Source organism: Myodes glareolus, chromosome 2 (assembly GCF_982192425.1).
Source record: "Myodes glareolus chromosome 2, mMyoGla1.1, whole genome shotgun sequence".
NCBI lineage: Eukaryota > Metazoa > Chordata > Mammalia > Rodentia > Cricetidae > Myodes > Myodes glareolus.
In genome coordinates, this window is record NC_142027.1 from 68,790,441 (window position 1) to 68,809,469 (window position 19,029).

Genomic DNA, 19,029 nt, shown 5'->3' on the forward strand with positions numbered 1-19,029 from the left:
TCGGTATTTATATAAATAGACAACATTATAGGGCAAGAAGTAAAGCTGAGTAGATAGAATCCTTGCCAACCATGAGCAAGGTTCTAGATTTGACTTCCCTGTACCACAAAACAAACAAGATCACAATCCAGCTAGAGCTAACATCTATCTTTTCTGTCCTGCCACAATGGGGATCAAACCCGACCAATGAGTGACATTCTTAGACGTCAGACTAAACAGTTGTGAGGGGTTTTGTTGCGGTTTGGTTTTTTTATTTTGTTTTGTCTTTTGTTTCATGACAGCAATGCCAACAACCCAGGAAATAAATGTGTAACAAGGAAAAACGTGTACAATTTTATAGAACGAGGCTATCCTCTGCGACAGAACACTGCGGCAGACTAGCACGCTAAAGACTGTAGCAAACAGAATAGTTAAGCAGTTACTTACAAGGAGTTCCTCTGCAGGCTTCTTCCATCGTTACCCTGACATAGGGCTTACTAAAGTCAACTTCAATTTCATCAGAAAAAGGAGCTGGCTGCCGTAAGCCCTGAACAAGAACATGACAGAAAATTAAGTCAGACACAATGGTGTACACTGAAGCGCTCAAAATAACACAGCTTTAAAGAATAGACAGTTATTCCACAATGTGATGGAGACTCTATAACACCGAGAAGGAGGAGAGTGCTCCAAAGTGAAAACCTTCGGACTGAATAAACCACGGCATGGAGAGCAAATGTCTTTTCCGGTGGTTTCAGGATAAAACTGAGCAATCTGATGGGAACCTAAGCTCAGATCCAAGAAAATGGGACTACTGAAATAATCATGCTTATTCTTTCCTTCATTGATTAATTATAGTGTGTTCTATTAATCCATCTTGCAGTCCTGTGGGGACAGCATAGTGCTTGCCTAGGCTTTGTTCATGGATTCAATCTGCTAAAATATTGTTAAGGGTTTTTTGCATCTCAGTTTGTGAGAGACTTTAAGTCGCAATCTCCTTAGTTGTGTTTTGTCTGGCTTTGACATGTAGCATTCCAAGTAATCAATGATTTTATCAGCTGACAAATTTTCTGATTATTTAGTAACTGTCTCCAGCACCCCACTGATACAGCCTTTCAGTGTTCACAAGATCTGGTCTTTTATCTGAGTGCACTATGTTTTAATAAACACAAGCTTTCTACTTGTTTCATATAAATGCTTTATTAAAATTTGGCTGAGGAAACTGAATGGCAGGGAGCATGAAGGAACACTTCAAATGGGCTGGACACACACACATGTTTAATTGTGCCCTGGGTTTGTCCTGTGGCAACATCAGCATGAACCTTAACTTCAGCAGCTTCCTACTGCTGCTCTTCCTTGTCCTGTCTCTGAGTATTCCTTAGCACAGGTTTCTGATGGCCACAGAGCAATTCTCTTTTGCCCAAACAGTCTACATAATAAAACCAGGTCCTTGTAGAATAATCATTATTTTCATAATGCCAGGGGAAAGGCTCTAGAGAAAGAGATGAGAACAATGGAGCGGGGAGTTTCTATCCCCTAGCAGGGATGTCCAATCTTTTGACACTGTGAAATGACAAGTTATCATTTACAAAGTTCGTGATCAAGGGCTGTGCAACAAGGAAGCAAGGGAGGGAGGGAGAAAATGTCTCAAATAAAAAAAAAATTAATTCACTATTTTGATGAGGCTTATTATATATATATATTAAATTTTGTGTTCATTGGTGTATCTGCATGAGGATGTCAGCAGCCCTGGGACTGGAGCTACAGACAGGTGTGAGCTGCCAGGTAGGTGCTGGGAATTGAACCTTGGTCCTCTGGAAGAGCAGTCAGTGCTCTCAACCACTAAGCCGTGTCTCCAGCCCCTCAAGGCTTTTTATTTTTTATTTCGCGTGTGAGTGTTTTGCTTGCACACAAGTCTGTGTGCAGCTTATATGCCTGGTGTTGGCAGAGGTCAGGAGGGCATCAGATGCCCTGGAACTGGAGTTACAGATGGTTGTGAGTCACCACATGGATGCTGGGAGTTAAGCCAGTGCCTGTAACCACTGACCATCTTTCCAGCCCCAGGTTAAGTAAGCTTACACTTCTGTGCTGGGCTGCTCCATAGCTCTCCTTGGCCACACATGGTCTGTGGGCCATGGGTCAGAACAAATTACTTCCTCCACCCCTCAGTTAATGTCAACTTCTCGGTATCTTCAGTTTCCTTCTAGCTGGTACTTTTCACCTACATATGATTTGTGACTGTCTCCTTTTCTTGTCTTTGTTGTTGTTATCATTGCTGGTTTTGTTTTTGAAACAAAGGCTGGCCATGAACTATACAGCCCAGTTTCTTAAATCCTCCTGGCTTAGCCTCAACTGTTCAGATTATAGGTATTTACTACAACTGGGTCATAGCCTCATCTTTGCAATCTCAATAGCAGCAACTGGTACCCAGGCGTTCTCAATATGTGTTTGCTGAAAAGGGACTGTGGAACCTTAGTCATAAGGATAACCCTGGCTTTTCCTCAGTTTAGGTGCTTTACTTAATCATACATACATACATACCACATATACTTATGAGTGAAACATATTCAGATATGCTAAATTTTAATTTTTACAAATAATTTTGTGATTATTTATTTCCTTATTTTTAGTTATAAGAGACAGGGTTTCTCTGTGTAGCCTGGCTGTCCTGGAACTTGCTCTGTGGATCTGCCTGCCTCTGCCTCCAGTATGCAAACACCATGCCCAGTGAATCATTTGATTTTTTAAGAGAGAGAGAGAGAGAGAGAGAGAGAGAGAGAGAGAGAGAAAGAGAGAGCGATATTGAGGAGAGGGCGGGGGTTAAATCAAATTCAGGACGGTAACTACTAGGCCGGCACTCTACCACTGAGGTATATCCCTAGCCATCATGATCCTTTTGATTTTTGCCTTTAGAAATATCCCTATCAGCAAATACTCTAAAAATATAGAGAAAATTGAACAATGTTATTCCTTAATTCTTAGTGATGGTCAACAGTTTCCTTTAGCAAATGCTCTCCTGCTAGGGTCAGTCAGCATGCTGGGTGAGCAGGGTTTGGGCCATTAGCCAGGGCTGGCGTATACCCAGGAGATGGGGGCAGCAAGTAACTGAATCCATGTAAATCATTTTCCAGGGATCTGTGAAGCAAAGTCATTTAAAGCAGCGAGACCCCCTCAAGTCTTCCTGAAGCTCCTTTCACTGCACAGACTGGCCTCTGCTCTGCTCCTCAGCACAGGACTGGAGCTATGTGGCTGAGCTGTCCCTACTCTAAGTGACACAGCTGAACTGAGGCCATCATCATCTCTTTAATCTGAATTCTCTGAGAGACTTTCAGAAATGAATAATGCCCTAATTTTTTGTGTTGTTTTGTTTCTTGAGACAGGATCCCATTATGTAGTGTTTGCTGGGCTCCTCTCTAGATGTAGACCAGGATGGTCTCGACCTCTGCCTGCCTGCCGAGTACTAGATTCTGGGAATAAACACAGCTGGCACAATGCACTATTCCATTGATTACTAAGCCATCTTCTGAGTTTCCTATGGCATGCAGAATCATACTCCCTAAGAATGTCCACATCTTTGTGATTCTATGGAACCTCTGACAATGCTACCTTATTCAGCAAAAGGGCCTCTGCCGACATGGCTAAATTTAGGCTATCAGGACAGGAAAATTAATCTGGATAATACAGATATGGCAAAAGCAACCACAAAAAATCCTTATAAATAGGAAGAAAAGGAAGGAAAACGGAAAATTAGAGGCAATGTGAACAGCCTCTAGAAACTAGAGGGGGAAAAATGGACTTTCCCCTAGTATCCCCATCTTTGCCAATACTGCTTCCAATTCTCCAACACCACTTCAGACTTCTCCTCTCCAGAACAGTCCTCCTTCTCCACTTGTGGTTGTCACAGCAACAATGGGAAAGGAGTCGGGCTGCCCCACCTGAACCAGGCCAGGACACAAGGCTCCTACATATGGAGATCAGCTGATTTTATTGTTTAAGAGAAAGTATTCAAGTTGGCTGTGATGTAATCCAAACTGGAACCTCAGAACTCAGAGGCAAGAGAACTGTCCTGAGTTTAAAGTCAGCGTGGGAGACCCTATCTCAAAATGAACAGACAAGAGGTAGATGAAGTATTGGTTTGTCTCAAGGTGGCCAGAGAGCTCAGAAGGAATTAGCAAAGGTTGTTAATTTGATAAATGGCTATGGTCAATAGAGGAAATGAAACACAGAAACACGGGTTTCAAAATAATATTGTGGTTCAGTAGTAACTTCAATCATCTCCAAGTCTTCTGACATGTTTTAGGGGACACATTAAGAAGGTATCAAGTTGGGCTGGAGAGATGGCTCAGTGGTTAAGAGCATTGCCTGCTCTTCCAAAGGTCCTGAGTTCAATTCCTGGCAACCACATGGTGGCTCACAACCATCTGTAATGAGGTCTGGTGCCCTCTTCTGGCCTGCAGACATACACACAGAATATTGTATACATAATAAATTTAAAAAAAAACTTTAAAAAAAAAGAAGGTACCAAGTTGAGACAAGACAAGAAATTTGAAATGGGGTCTAATTCATCTAAGGCTTGGAAATAGTCTAGGAAGAAGAGACGAAGGTGTACAAAGGAGACAGTGAAGTATAGAAAGATACAGAGAGGACAGAACACACAGAACACTGACACCATGAGATGATACCCATACCCAATTACTAGCAGAAACTGAAATGTCTCTATTTTGTTACTAAAATTTGATTTTTGGCTTGATATTTTATATCTTCCAAATTATCCTAGTCAATTTTTTCAATTTCCATGTAAAGCTTCTACAACTGAGCTGCAATTCATAGGAAGGCAAGAAAGCACACCATCCTTGACCATTCACGCTATCTAAGAACACTAACACCTTTGTCAACGTTCCACCACCTTCTACCTCCATCACCAGGGCGTCCCAGCCACAGCTCTGCACTTACGACTGAGCAGTGCTGCACTTTTGAAGGAATGCCATCTTCCTCTGTTGCTCCATTAGGGCCAGGTGCCTCTTTTCTCCTCTTCCTCGAATTGACTTTAGCTGAACTCTGTGCATCCATTTTCTTTTAACTGCTCAAAAAAGAAAATTGTAGAAAAAAAATGTCTGAACCAGTATTTGAGAGATGCAAATGCACTCAGCAAAACAGTAATTACAGAGCATACCTTTCACCAAGATGAGCCAATGGTAATAAAGAAATGCAGAAGGCACTACTGTGAACAATGGCCACAGTTCATCTCCTGCCCCGAAACTTACTCCCCAGCACTGCAGCCCACACACTGCCCATTCCCTATCTTGACTGTGTGCAGAGGACTTCAGAGACTTGGCTGAGGATGACTCCTGTCCAAATCAAGTTAGTTGAAGTGCTTGTGACCAGGGCTGTCAGATTCCGATCTGTCAGATTTGGGATTTGGGAATACACACTTAGACTTCACTGATTACAAATTCCTAACCTGAAATACAAACACTGTAAAATCTAAAGTATTTTAGCACACTGGTAATGGGTAACTTTTTTATTTTATTTAATTCTGAAGTGTATCAGGGGATTGGGAAGTTAGGACAGGGTCTCATGTAGCACTGGCTGGCCTAGAACACAGGGTGGCCTCCTACTTGTGAGGCACCTGCTGCCTCTACCTTCCAAATGCTGGAGTTACAGGCAGGCATTACCACCCCCAGCTTGTCGCGCTCTGCATCCATCCCAGAAACATAGCAGGTGCAATGGGAAAGCTGTCTTCGGTAAAGTGCTCTTGCCTCAGCCTTCTGGCACAGGATTACAGTTGTGAGTCACCATGCCATCTCTTCTTCTTTCAGGGTCACCACCTAAAGCTGGTTCAGAATTCCCAGCTAATAAATACACAGAATCTCTTTCTCTAAAAGAAAACCCACTTTTCTGTCTAGTTTAGCAGGAAGTATCTAACATCTCCCTATCCTGAGAGTCAGAACAACTGATGTCTTGTTTAGATGTGGGCTTGTCTACCTCTCCAGTCCCAGTGGAAATAGCTGCACTACAAAATTTTACTACAGTTGTGTGTGTGCGCGCGCGTGTGCGCGCGCGCGCGCGCACGCGTATACACGAGTACATATATGTGGAGGAGGACAACTTGTGAGCACTAGCTCCCTCTTTTTACCACACAAGCTCTGGGGATTGGGCTAAAGTTGTGAAGTCTGGTGATGAGTGGCTTTATCTGACGAACCACCCTGTTAGCCCCAAATTTGCATTTTCTTGGGTAATACAGTCTGCATGAAGCAACAAATTTCTTTTGAATGATGAATTATTAGGCACCAGCCAGAAACTGGGGCTAGAGGAAGCTCTATGATAAAGGATGGCACAGTGGAAGATCGCTGGATAGAAGAAGACAGAGGACGAGGCATCCCTCTTTGCCTGGACGACTCCTGTCAGCCTCCTGAGAGCTGTCCTGACCAGATGTCCTGCAGCTGTGCTTCCCTTTCCTCCCTCCAGCTCAGGCCCATGTGGAAATGTGTCAAGATCTACAAGAAACCTGGCCTGGTTCTCAAGAGGCTGAAGTGACGACGCCCTGTGAGTCATGGCTAAGCAGGAGCCTGACACAGGGAGATAGCAGTCGTGACTGACAGGAGCACCGCCCAGAAACTGCCTTTCATCACAAACACAAACAGGCCTGGAAGAGGGTGAAGTGCCACCAACACTGAGAACTTAGTTAACAATTAACCTCTAACTATGCACTGATCTGACAGGCTTGCTAAGACCTTCCCATCACAGGGCTCTTCTAGAAGCTGCTGTTCAGTTCCTCAGCTGAGGTTTCCCAACTAGCACACATACAGCACCACAGTGTGCATACACAGGGACACAGGCCTGTGATCTCAGTACTTGAGTGCCAAAGGCTGGCGAATGACGAGTTCAAGGCCAGCCTCCTAGCCTGCACGGCAAGTTCCCTGTCGGTCTGAGTTATACAGCAAGATCTTGTCGCACAAAAGGAAAGGCTGGAAATGTAGCCCAGTGGTAGTCTTGTCTACCATGCAAAAGCACTTGGTTCAATTTCCAGCACCACAAACACACAATTACAGTATCCATATCTATACATAATTATTATTTGCCAATTAAAATATAATACAGGCTGGTGAGATGGATTAGTGAGAAAAAGCTCCCACTGCCAAGTCTGATGACCTAAGTTCAATATCAAGGATCTACACCACGGAAGGAGACAACTGATTACTGTAAGTTGTCCTTTGACCGCCACATATGCACAAACCTCCCATAAAAAATGAGGAAGCAAAGAAATAAGTAAGTGTAGCAAAATTAAATGCAGGTAGCCACTATTTTATCAATTGATACATGGAAGCCACATGCAGGGTTCCTGAAGGCAGTTTTTCTGTCTTGGCAGACATTCCCAAATAAGCACTCAGGGACTTATTATTAGTTATAAATGCTAGGCCAGTAGCTCAGACTGGTTACTAGCTAACTCGCACAACTTTAATTAACTCATTTATATTAATCTATATTCTGCCACATGGCGTTACCTCTTTTTTTTTTCTTGCACTTCCTGCTTCTTCTCCATGTCTGGCTTGCAACTCCTCTAACTCTGCCCTTCTTCTCAGTGTCCTTAGTCTGGTTCTCCCTTCAACCTTATCCTGTCCAGCTATTGGCCAGTTAGCTTTATTAAATCAATCAGAGCAACATATATTCACACAGTGTAAAGAAGAATACTCCACATTTCCTCCTTTTGTTTAATTAGATAGTAAAATTATATACAATAAAACAGTTCTTAAGTAAGAATTATATTTAACAATACCCAATCCATTTGTATTTGGCAAATTTAAAGAAAATACTCTATTATTTATCCCTATGAGTCTAAAGTTTTATACCTAATTTACCTTTTATTATAACTAGGAAAAACTTTATGACTATCTAGTCTTCAACTTCTTTAAGGACTCCAGAAGGGTGAAATGTTACCAACAACATAGATATCTGGCTGCCTTGACAGTCACCCAAAGTACTTATGTAACAATGGGGCATCCATCTTTGGCCTACAGGCCTAGCATATCTGACAGACTTTCTGGAGAAGCAGGGATTTTGAAGGACTGTCCTACCTTGTCTTGGCAAAGTTCGGCAGTCACTATCTTTTATGTCCTACTTGTCCAGTTTGGAGAGCATACTGTCAGCAGTCCAGGCAAGGGCAGTTTCTTGTCCAGTGACTAACTTTTGCCATGAAAAAGGCAAACTCCATATGGAGATTCTTTGATGTCCATGATCTTCTCTGAAGTAGATTTGGGTTACCAGGAGCAGACATGTCTCATTGTCATAAAAAAAAAGAATCTATGATATTAAAACATCTTAAATGCCATATCCTGTAGATCTATGAAGTGTTTGAAGATGACTTGCCTATTTAAATATCTCTGTATGGCCTTGAAAACATATTTAACAAGACTATAGGTTTGATTGGAATAGGTGATTACCAACCTATATTTCTTTCTTTTTTAGCACTTTAGAAATGGTTTTATTTATGTACAAATTAATAGGCAACATTCTTTCCATTCTGTTTTCAAAAAACAATGAGTTTTTGTTTGGCTGGGTTGTTTGCGTTTTTTTTTTTTAATTAAGAAAATCAAAAATGCTTGGTGTGGTGGTACACACCTTTAATCCCAGCATACAGGAGGCGGCAGGTAGATCTCCGTGAGTTCCAGGACAGCTAAAGCTACACAATAGAGAAAGCTTATCTCAAAAAAAAAAGTAAAAGAAAACCACAAAATAAATTTTAAAAGGCACCAAGATTCTTCTGTTTCTAGACTACTGCTGGGCTGGAGAGAACTGGAGTGGAGGGAGCAGAAGTCACAGCTGGGAACTGAGCATTCTCCAAAGCAGTAATGAGAGGCCATTCAGGCAGTTTATTAAACCCCACCCCACCCCCACCATCCACAAGCTGCCGACAGGGCAGACAGCCCAGCATAATTCAGCTGCACTGTGGCACTGTATGAGGCCATTATGCAAGTCTAAGGAGATCCTAAACAAACTAAAGCAAAACAAGAGACTGAGGTTGTCATGAGAATGGTTAGTTCCTTGCTGTGACCTCTGCATCAATAACCCTAATAAATAAACTATCCTAGTGCAAGGAAAGTATTACTTTATTACGAATTTCACACTAGCATGATAGTCAGTGCAGAAATGTTGCCTGGTGCCATTAAGCAACGACTCAACCATATGATGCCCACGGTTCACACCTTCATCTACACACAAACTTTCGTGTTTCTGTGAGCATAACACAGTGAAGCAGCACATTGAGTTGAGACCTATCACCCGCAATGGATGCTTTTACAGGCTGCACTGTAGAGAGAAGCACATGAGTCACCTTTGCCTGGGGGACATTATGTAACCAATCAATAACTTAGGGACCGACAGTCTCCACTGGTTTCCAGTGTGCGCAGGGCTGGCTGCAGGCGGCACCATTAGGAAGCACCCTCCATGTCCACATCCTCCTGTAACTGCTGTACCATTTTTTCTTCCAGCTGCTTTCCTTTGCCTGCAAGAGGAGCCCGGATAAGATGGATATTCTGTTTGACTTCTTTGATATCCTGAACCTTCTGGAGCTCTTTGTTTTTCTTCAACCTGTTCATTATAAACTTGGCCTGCCGTTTCTGTTTGATCTCTTCAACCCTCTTCATTGCATCAATAGTTTTATTCCATAGCTCTCGCTGGTATTTCACGGGTTCATTTCTACGCTTTTCAAATTCAAATGAGTTGTCCACCGTGAGCTCCTTGCCAGCTGCCTTCCGGAAGGCTTTAGTCCACCTGACCTTACGTGGATTCCGCTTCTTCTTGAAGTTCCTATGACACTTGGATTTGCAAAATCGGAACACCACCTTGCAGTCGTTGCGGACGAACATCATGCCGTGGCCAGGGTAGATCAGCCCGGAACAGAAATAACACTTCTCGATCCTCATGTTGACTCCACGTGGGCCCCACCTCCCAGCCGCCGAGCTTAAAAGGGAACCTATATTTCTTTATTATCCTAAATGGTTTGTAATAATAACTTTCAAGGACTAGAAATTTACATTACATTGTTAGAGGAGCTGCATAGGTATAATACTTTTAAAAAGAGTAGAAACATATATACAATATGTTCTAACAAAAACAACTTCAGATTTGTATCAATATTCAAAAATCCATACCAATGTAAAATATTTAAGACTAGTTGTTGCTTTTTTGGCTTAAAAGTAAAGTCAAGGGGGGCTGGAGAGATGGCTCAGCAGTTAAGAGCATTGCCTGCTCTTCCAAAGGTCCTGAGTTCAATTCCCAGCAACCACATGATGGCTCACAACCATCTGTAATGAGGTCTGGTGCCCTCTTCTGGCCTTCAGACGCACACAGAATATTGTATACATAATAAATAAATAAATATTTAAGAATAAATAAATAAATAAATAAATAAAAGTAAAGTCAACAATCTACCTGTTAATACTATCACTTCTAGGTTCCACCTTCAGAATGTTTGATAAAGAATTCCAAACCTATCATGGGACAGTTTGCTGAGGAACAAGATATTTCCACAATGTCAAAACATCTCTCCATAGATTAATTATTAATTACAAAGGGAAAGGGGTTACCTTGATAGCGGGGGGGGGGGGGTGTCATGCCACAAAACCACCCATAATCACTAGTCTACCATGAGGTCAGGAGGAAAAAAGCTAACAAACTCCCACTGAAGGACATCCCACAGGAGCCTAATCCTCAAAAACTGTTGGTCACGAGAAACAAAGAAACTGGTGATTGTGCTGTCATGCAGTGCTTGTTTTTAGGTGCCATACATTGAAGTTTCCTGAAACAAAGTCATATCTACAACTTACTCTAGGTACGACAAGAAAGAGGAAGGGGAAAAAAGAAATTATTATTTTTTGACAATGGCAAAATATTTGCAACACATGAATCTAGGTGAGGAATATGGGACTTATCTTAATATTCAGGAACTTTGTGATAGGCTTTCCTTTTTATGATTTTTCCCCAACACAAATAGAGGAAGGGAAAACAAGGAAAATGTCATAATATATACTTAAGAAGCAGAGCTTAAGTATAACTCAGTAGAGCACTTGCCCACCAGTCACAAGGCCCTATGTTGGATCCCACACTGAGGAAAACAGCAAAGTATGACCCTAGATTTAGCACGAGGAAGTTCATCTTAGTGTTCCTGCAACTTTTCCAGAAGCTTTTCTTTCCAAAATAAAATGTTTTATTTAAAAAACAAATATCTCTACCGTTTCCTGAACAGATCAGCCCTCAAATGAGATCATCTCTAGAGTTCCTTCTTAATCCCAATTTGTTGACTCCTAACATGAGCTGCATAATGCATGCTCACGTGCTACATGACGTATGTACATAGCACTGCTATATAATGCATGCCATATTTTTACAACTCTTGAGGTATAATTGACATACGTTAAACTGCACAAGGGGATGGAAGATGGCTCTGTAATTGAGAAGGTGCTCTTCCAGAGGACCCCAGTTCAGTGCCCAGGATCCACACAGGCAGCTAATAACTGTTGGGAACTCCAGCTCCAGAGGAATGTTGTGCTTCTGGCCTCTTTCACACTACACTCACATGTACACACCTACCACACACATACATATAAACAATTAAAATAATATAATTAAAATAATAAAAATAAATTTAAAAATTAAAATGCAACTTAAAAAAATATAACTGAGGCACTGAGATTTATCTCTATGGCATGTACTGGCTTTTTTGGATCCTAGTCTATTTGGATGCTCACCTTACTAGGCCTGAATGGAAGTGGGAGGGCCTTGGACTTCCCACAGGACAGGATACCCTGCCCCCTCTTAGGACTGGAGGGGGAGGGTAGGAGGGTGAGTGGGGGAGTGAGAGGGAAGCAGGTGGAGGGGAGGAAGTATTAATAAAGTAATAAAAAAAGAAATGTAGTTAGTCAGTAGTACTGATGGCCTGCCTATTAGAAATTGGTTGTTGTTGCTGCTGCTGTTTTTTTTCTGCAAGGCTATCTTCTTCAATATTAAAGAAAAGTAGAATAAAAAAAATAAATGGAATGAACAGTTCTACAGTTTGAAATAAAATAGTGTTAACATACTAACTTCCGATACATTTTATGACACAGTTGATATTTTAATTATTGCATAGTGCCAACATATAGGCAAGCCGAGAACATGATTTCTGAATAATTTCATATCTTCAAGGATAACTTTTGATAATGCCAATAAAATATATCAAAAAATAAAAAGATATATATATAACTGTAAGGCTGGGGGTGGTGGTGTATGCCTTTAATCCCAGTGATAGGCAATTTCAAGTTTGAGTTCCAGGACAGCCAGGACTACATAGAGAGACTTTGTCTCAAATAACTAACATGATAGACAGACAGACAGACAGACAGACTCTGGGTCCCATAAACCTACCTTAACACCTACTGAGGGGTGGAACCCCAGAAACATCCTATTAAGCTCCATCTCTTAAAAGTCCCACTATTACACTCGTACAATAAGGACAGAACAGACCTAAGCTATACAGAACACAGCTTACTGGAGGACTTACTGACAGAAGTTTGGTCATAAACAGTATCAAGTCCAGTTAGAGCCTGCAATTTGGGTCAAAGGGAGGTGTTTATTTATGGGTCAGGACAAAAATGACTATCGTGGCTGGAATGTACCTGCTTTATCTTAAGATAATACTAAGGAGTCAAGAGCAATCCTGGATCAGGGTCCTATGGTAAATCGCTACATGTAGTGATTTTATCCATTTATGGTTTGCTGGAGAAATAAGCCAAAAAATTAGCTATGATTACTTAGTAACAATCATGGTGGCTACAATTCGAGACTGTAGTCACATCAGTCCATAGCCCTGTCATCTCACAGTGCAAAAATGCTTTCAGTCCATCCCACAGCCCAGGGCATAACAGGTTCCAGTGCCACTCAAGAGGCCAAAGTCTCATCTGACACTCAAGGCAACCACCTCTATTTCTGATTCCTTGTAAAACAGTAAGTGAGTTACATACCTCCAAGATAAAATGGTGGGTGAGGACTAGAATAGATATTCCTTATCTAATATAAGGCTAGAGACAAACAGAAAGGATCACCCAGTCCAAAGCAAAGTCTGAAACCCAGCAAAGACTCTAACTGAAGAAATGCAAGCCTAGCTTCTTTTATACATTTGCTGAGAAGTGAGTCCCCAAGACTTCTGCTTATTACCTGGGGCTGCTTTTCCACACTGCCCGAAGCTCTGCCTGACACACACTTCACACTGCTGATAGCTGTACCTTTCTGGAGTCTCAACATGCCTGACAACACAGAAACAGTCTATCTGGGCTCTCTGAAGAAGTTCCTACCCTGTGAGAAACTCTGCCTTGCTTCCTAGGTTTTCCTTTGAAAGCTGGGTAGAAGCCACCATGACTCCTTAACTCTTGCATTCTGCAAGTCTTCATACTCAGTACATGGACATCAAAGTACAAGCTGTACCTAGACCCATGTGACTCACGTTGCAGCCACAAAGTGCTTGGCCAGTCTGAAACAGGGAAATGAGCCTAAGGTACCTCCTTCCCAAGGCACATGCTGAAATAATTCTGTTCTGCAAGTCCTCTGCGCCTGTGAGGGGAGAATAAGCTGATTTCTGAGCTACACTACACGCCTTTTCCAACCATCCCAATGCTAAGCCAATACCACTCTCTGGCATACAGCTTCCTGGATGCATCCTTCTGAAAAGTTTCTGTACCCCAATAAGCCTCTCTGCTGATGCAATAATCCAAATCAGACCAAATAAAACTGAATAAGAAAAGACCCAGGTTTAGTGGATACCAACGCTCCCAGATGGCTTTCCAGCCCCCCAGAGAGGAGAAGGGAAAGGAAGACTGGAAAATACCCAGTTTAAATACCCTTTGGGAGTGATCTTGACTATCTCTGGAGTGGGGTCATCGTTTGGTGGGCTTTCTGGAGGTGGAGTCTGAACTGAGGCAACTCCCATGGGAGGAAGCTTGGGGTGGAACTTCCACCCAAACATTCCAAACTCCTTGGATATATGAATGCCAGGGGCTGGGATGAGGCTTTAACCCAAACAATCCAGACTCTTTGGGTATATAAATGCCAGGGGCTGGGGTGAGGCTTCCACCCAAACACCTTCTATGACCTTTCTCAGCTCCTCTGGCTGCTAATCTTCCAAATCTCAACCTTGATTCCTTTGCTCCTCAGTCTCCTTGTAAATCTGAATAAAAAAAATAACCCATAATACCTGCTTCTCAGCCTGGATACTTTGCTGTTCTAAAATCCCTTCTACCAGGAGTTGGAGAGATAGCTCAATGGTTGTCTTAGTTACTACTTTCTTCTTTTCTTCTTCTTCTTCTTCTTTTCTTCTTCTTCTTCTTCTTCTTCTTCTTCTTCTTCTTCTTCTTCTTCTTCTTTTCTTCTTCTTCTTGTTAATATTTACGTGTTGTGGGGGGTGCGCTCATATGGAAGCTAGCAGGGGTTGCTGAAACTCTCAAAGCAGCAGTTACAGATTGCATAGCAAGTGTTTCAGTCACTGAGTCCTTTCTCCAGGACCTGAGGATGGCTGTCTTACTAGTAGAGCCCTGAGGTGATTGAGGGGTAGGGTATATCCCATTTCAAAGCCACTGCTCTGGCAAGAACTCTTGGAGGTTGGTGCTGTTATGAAAAAAAAAAACCATCTTACTAATAGTAAGCATTCATATAGCACCTGCACACCAAGAGCACTTTAAAATTATTAATACTCTTAGTGTTCACAACCCTTTGACCTATGCACACCTTTAATCCTAGCTTGGGAGGCAGAGGCAGCTGGATCTCTGAGTTTAAGCCAAGCTTGGTGTATACAGTGAGTTCCAGGATAGCCAGAAATCTTGTCTCATGAACAAAAGAAATAATAAAAAAAAAAAAAACAAAGGGAAAAAAATCAGCCAGAGAGCACCAGAAAACACTAGTAGTAGGCAAATACCTATACACATAAGAATAAAATCGGCAAATCTGAAAATAATTTTCAAAAAAGAAATGATGAATTCTTTTTGGAGAGGTTTAACCCCATCACTCGGGAGGCAGAGGCAGGTGGACCTCTGTGAGTTTGAGGCCACCCTGGGCTACAGAGTAAGTTCCAGGACAGCCAAGGATACACAGAGAAACCATACCTTAAAAGAAACACACACAAAAAAAGGTACCTAGTAATTATCTTTAAATACATGAATGTGTCACAGTGGATAGGGCAGAGACTTATTTTGTGAAAGTCCAGGCATCAAAAATGATTACTTACTGGAAAATGTAGAGATACAGGTTCTAGCTGAATATAATAAACTCTTTTTAGGAATTATCTGCAAAGGAACTGGGCAGCTCAGGAACCACTGTATCTTGGTAATAAAAGGCATTCCAGAGTAGATTTTCAATAGAGATAGTACTGTAGTACAAAGGAAGATCTATGTGCATGGAGAAACACTTTCTGCCTAGTCCAGAGACTCACAAGCCAACATTTGTGGTGATACAGAGATGCCAACTGACCTTTCTACCAAAAGATTATAAAATACTTAATCCTTTTAAAGCTCATTTTTTTATCAAAATTCTGAAAAGGTTCATGCAGCTCTTTGTTCTATTCTATTCAGATAACTTAACCTTGAATGTTATCTACCGCGCTAGCTCCTTACCACAATTTTACATAATTTATAAATTTGAAAAGCAACTTTCACTTCTTTTTTGAGACAAAGTCTCACATTGGCCTGGAACTCACTATGTTGCCCAGGATAGCCTTAAACTCATAGCAATCCTCCTGTCTCAGCGTTTTAGGTGCAGAGATTATAGGAGCAAGCTATCATATCTGTCAAAAACCTTTGTTTTGCCAGGTAGTGGCTCAGACCTTTAATCCCAGAATTTGGGAGGCAGAGGCAAGAGGATCTCTGAGTTTGAGGACAACCTGGTTTACAGAACGAGTTCCAAGACAGCCAAGGCTACACAGAGAAAACTTGTCTTGAAAAACCAAAAATGGGGGGGGGGGGAAGAAAAACCAAAAATAAATAAATATATGTAACATATTACCAGAACCTCTCCTTTCCAATAAGTACCCTAATATTTCTTAGGTAAAATACAATAAAATAATTTTATCTTTATAAAACAAAATATAGAATATATTAGAATTCCTATAAGTATATCCAAACAGATATAAGTCTAATTCATTGTGCTAACAATCCTCATTCCTATATGGCAGTCCTAAATATTACGATGCTAAACCAGTGATTACAATGATCACACTTGGAGCACTTCCTATGTGTCAGGAAGTTACAAGCCTCCTGTGCATATTAACTAATGGAACCCTCACCGCAGTCCTACAAAGCTGCTCATTCGTGCCCTCATTTCACACATGAGAAAACTGAAGCACACGGTTAAATGATTCCACTGAGCTCACCCACTTAACACAGGAAAGAAGCAGCATTTTCTTTTCTTTTTTAAAAGATTTATTCATTCATGTATTTTATGTATGAGTGCTGTCTTCATGCCCACCAGGAGAAGAAATCTGATCCCTCTACAGACGGCTGTGAGCCACCATGTGGGTGCTGGGAACTGAACTCAGGACCTCTGGAAGAGCCATTAAGTGCTCTGAACCACTGAACCATCTCTCCAGCCCCTAGCATTTTTATCTGTGTTCCAAGATAACTTCTTATATTTAAAGGCACAGGTGGACAGTACATAGGATATAGCTTGTTGGATCCCCAAAATGATCTGAACTCAGGAATTCTCTCCCTACAGTCTGTGTTCTCTCTCACAAAAACACACCGTGTTGCAGACTACAGTGCCAGGCAGGATTTAACTGCACTTTTCATAAGCACTGGGCTTCCTTCCCACTAAGCAGATCATTAGAAGAGTACTCAGGATCCCAATTAAACTGAGATTTAATTCTAGGTCCTCCCAGCTTCTTAACTCCAGGAGACAGGGAGTTTCTTCTGTGATGAAGAAAGGCTGCAATAAAATGCAGAAATTCCAGAGTTGTGGTAAAGATCAAGTAAGAAATCAGACTATAAATCCCGATTATCCTGGGTATTTGTTGTTCCCTTTCCAAACGCTCACGCTCCTTGACCTAAAAGGACCTCCTTTTCATTCAGAGGTTCACGCGCTCAGTGTGCCTTCTCCCTCCCCTAGGACCTGACCCCATGTGGCAAACCTAAACCAATCAGTGATCAGTCCGGCTCAGCTACAACTTGTTGGGGGGCGGGAGCAGTGGTACATGACAAACCAGTCCACACAGAAGAAATCTTGGGACCGTACAGATGAAAACACTTGGACAAAAATGATCAATTATTATTTTCTGTATTTGGACCTGGGGGTGTGACTTTAGGAACCACTCTGGGACCAGCTCAGTGCCCATCTTGTCACTAGGAGAAAAGACTGGGGAGTCAGCATAGGTAAGGCAGACCTGGTGGTGAGAAGCCAGACCCAAACTATTTAGTCATACCAACTAATACATTCTCCTTTTGCCCAAGTCAGCTAAGAACAGTTCTTTTGTTTACCACTTGGGATAAAAAAAAATTATAAGAATAAAAACCTGAATCATAACTATAATGCAATGCTAGTAATGGCCTCTAGTCCTCAAGAGGCATCCAATACTAGATATTCCAACATAGAAGAGTCAGGAAGGAAAGACATTGCAGATAAAACATTTCCTCTTTCCCTCTTAACACCTTACCCTTCAGTAAAGTTCTTCTGAACAGTTGTAACAAAAAGTCAAAGGGGCCAACAGTGGAATGGAGCATACATAAGGCCCCACTTTTAATACCTCTGCCTGCTCGGCCTGTGACTGCCTTAATCACAAACTCTCCTTTCCAGCACACCATCCAAATGTGGTCAGTGTCCCACCTTCCCAGCACCGCCCAGCCTGCCAGCACATCAGCGGCTCCCAAGAGCTCTCAGGACACACAGTGCCGTCTCTGCCTGCTATCTCGACTCGCTCACAGGCTCCCAGTGCTTCTGCTGACTCACCTCCCAGCACACACTGACCGCCTTGTTCTTCAGTGTTCCAATACACGCCTCCCTGCTTGGACACACCGACTTAGTTGGAGATGTGTACGTGGGGGTGGGGCAGCAGGGAGGAGATAATAAGGATGGAACCAGTCAAGCGTTTTTTCTTTAATTAAAAAATTATATTTTTAGAACTTTTTTTTAACATTGCATGTGTGCATGCATATGAATGCATGGGAGCATGTTGTTGGTGTGCATGCGCCACAGCATATGTGTGGAAGACAAAGGACAATTTGCACGAGTTGGTTCTCTCCTCTACTTGTGGGTTCCACAGATAGAAATCAGGTCATCAGGCTTGGGGACAATGCCTTTCTCCACTGAACTTACCCTATCTAGTACTTTTTCAATATGAATGACCCGAAGGAAAGAAACCTTGGTTCAGGCATGCACATGCCTGTGTCTTAAAGATGACAGGACCCTGGGAGCAGTTTTAGGGACTCTCACCCAAACCCTTCTATTACACGTACTGCTATTACATCTAGCAAGCACTCAGGGCAAAAGAGGAAGTGGTTCCAAAAGTGTGACAACCTAAATGGTACCACATTAACTATTTCCAAATTTCAACAAGTTCAAGCCTAGCTGACTACTATACAGGGGCTAAATCTGCAATGACGGAGAGGTGAACTGTTGCTTTGCAGTGTTCAGACTTCTGCCTTCTGAGTGAGCAAACTTACTCTGTGTCCACCCTGCTGGACCATAGGAGAGCTCTGTAAATCCCCAGGAGTGACTCCAATGCTCTGGGCATGGCAACCGTGTCATCTACCCTGCGCTCGGGTCATTCAGCAGTGGCACTGCTTCCGCAAAGTCTCTTGAAATTCAAAAGAAGATAGGGCTAACCTAAATGAGGAAGAAGGGCTGTATGCGAGAAACAGATCTCCCAGACTGGGAAGAAACACACTTCTTAGCAGGCACAAGATGTCCTACTGCCTGCTTTGCTAGGGTTTAATGCAGCACAGCCAAACTTATCTACTGATTATTGTTCATGGCTGCTCTGTGCCTCAACAGCAGAGGCAAATCTTGCAAAAGAGACCGCGTGACCTGCAAATCCAAAACGTT

General features: G+C 42.2%; 1 protein-coding gene and 1 pseudogene across 4 annotated transcripts in view; both read right to left on the bottom strand.

Annotated features, from left to right (window-relative positions):
• The window catches only part of Pcyt1a (phosphate cytidylyltransferase 1A, choline), a 51,137-nt gene that overhangs the window by 25,177 nt on the left and 6,931 nt on the right, over nucleotides 1–19,029 (bottom strand). For 2 of the 4 annotated variants that reach the window (XM_048454031.3, XM_048454033.3), the window contains exons 2-3: nucleotides 4,930–5,056; nucleotides 427–526 (exon numbers count right to left, since the gene is read on the bottom strand). In XM_048454031.3, the coding sequence (XP_048309988.1) occupies nucleotides 427–526; nucleotides 4,930–5,046 (217 nt within the window). In that variant the 5' untranslated portion in view covers nucleotides 5,047–5,056. Of the gene's footprint in view, nucleotides 1–426; nucleotides 527–4,929; nucleotides 5,057–8,051; nucleotides 8,075–14,200; nucleotides 14,332–19,029 lie in introns of those variants that run through there. The other 2 variants (XM_087901463.1, XM_087901464.1) reach the window with 2 other exon arrangements.
• Nucleotides 8,049–9,936, bottom strand: LOC148122994 (putative ribosome biogenesis protein RLP24 pseudogene; annotated as a pseudogene).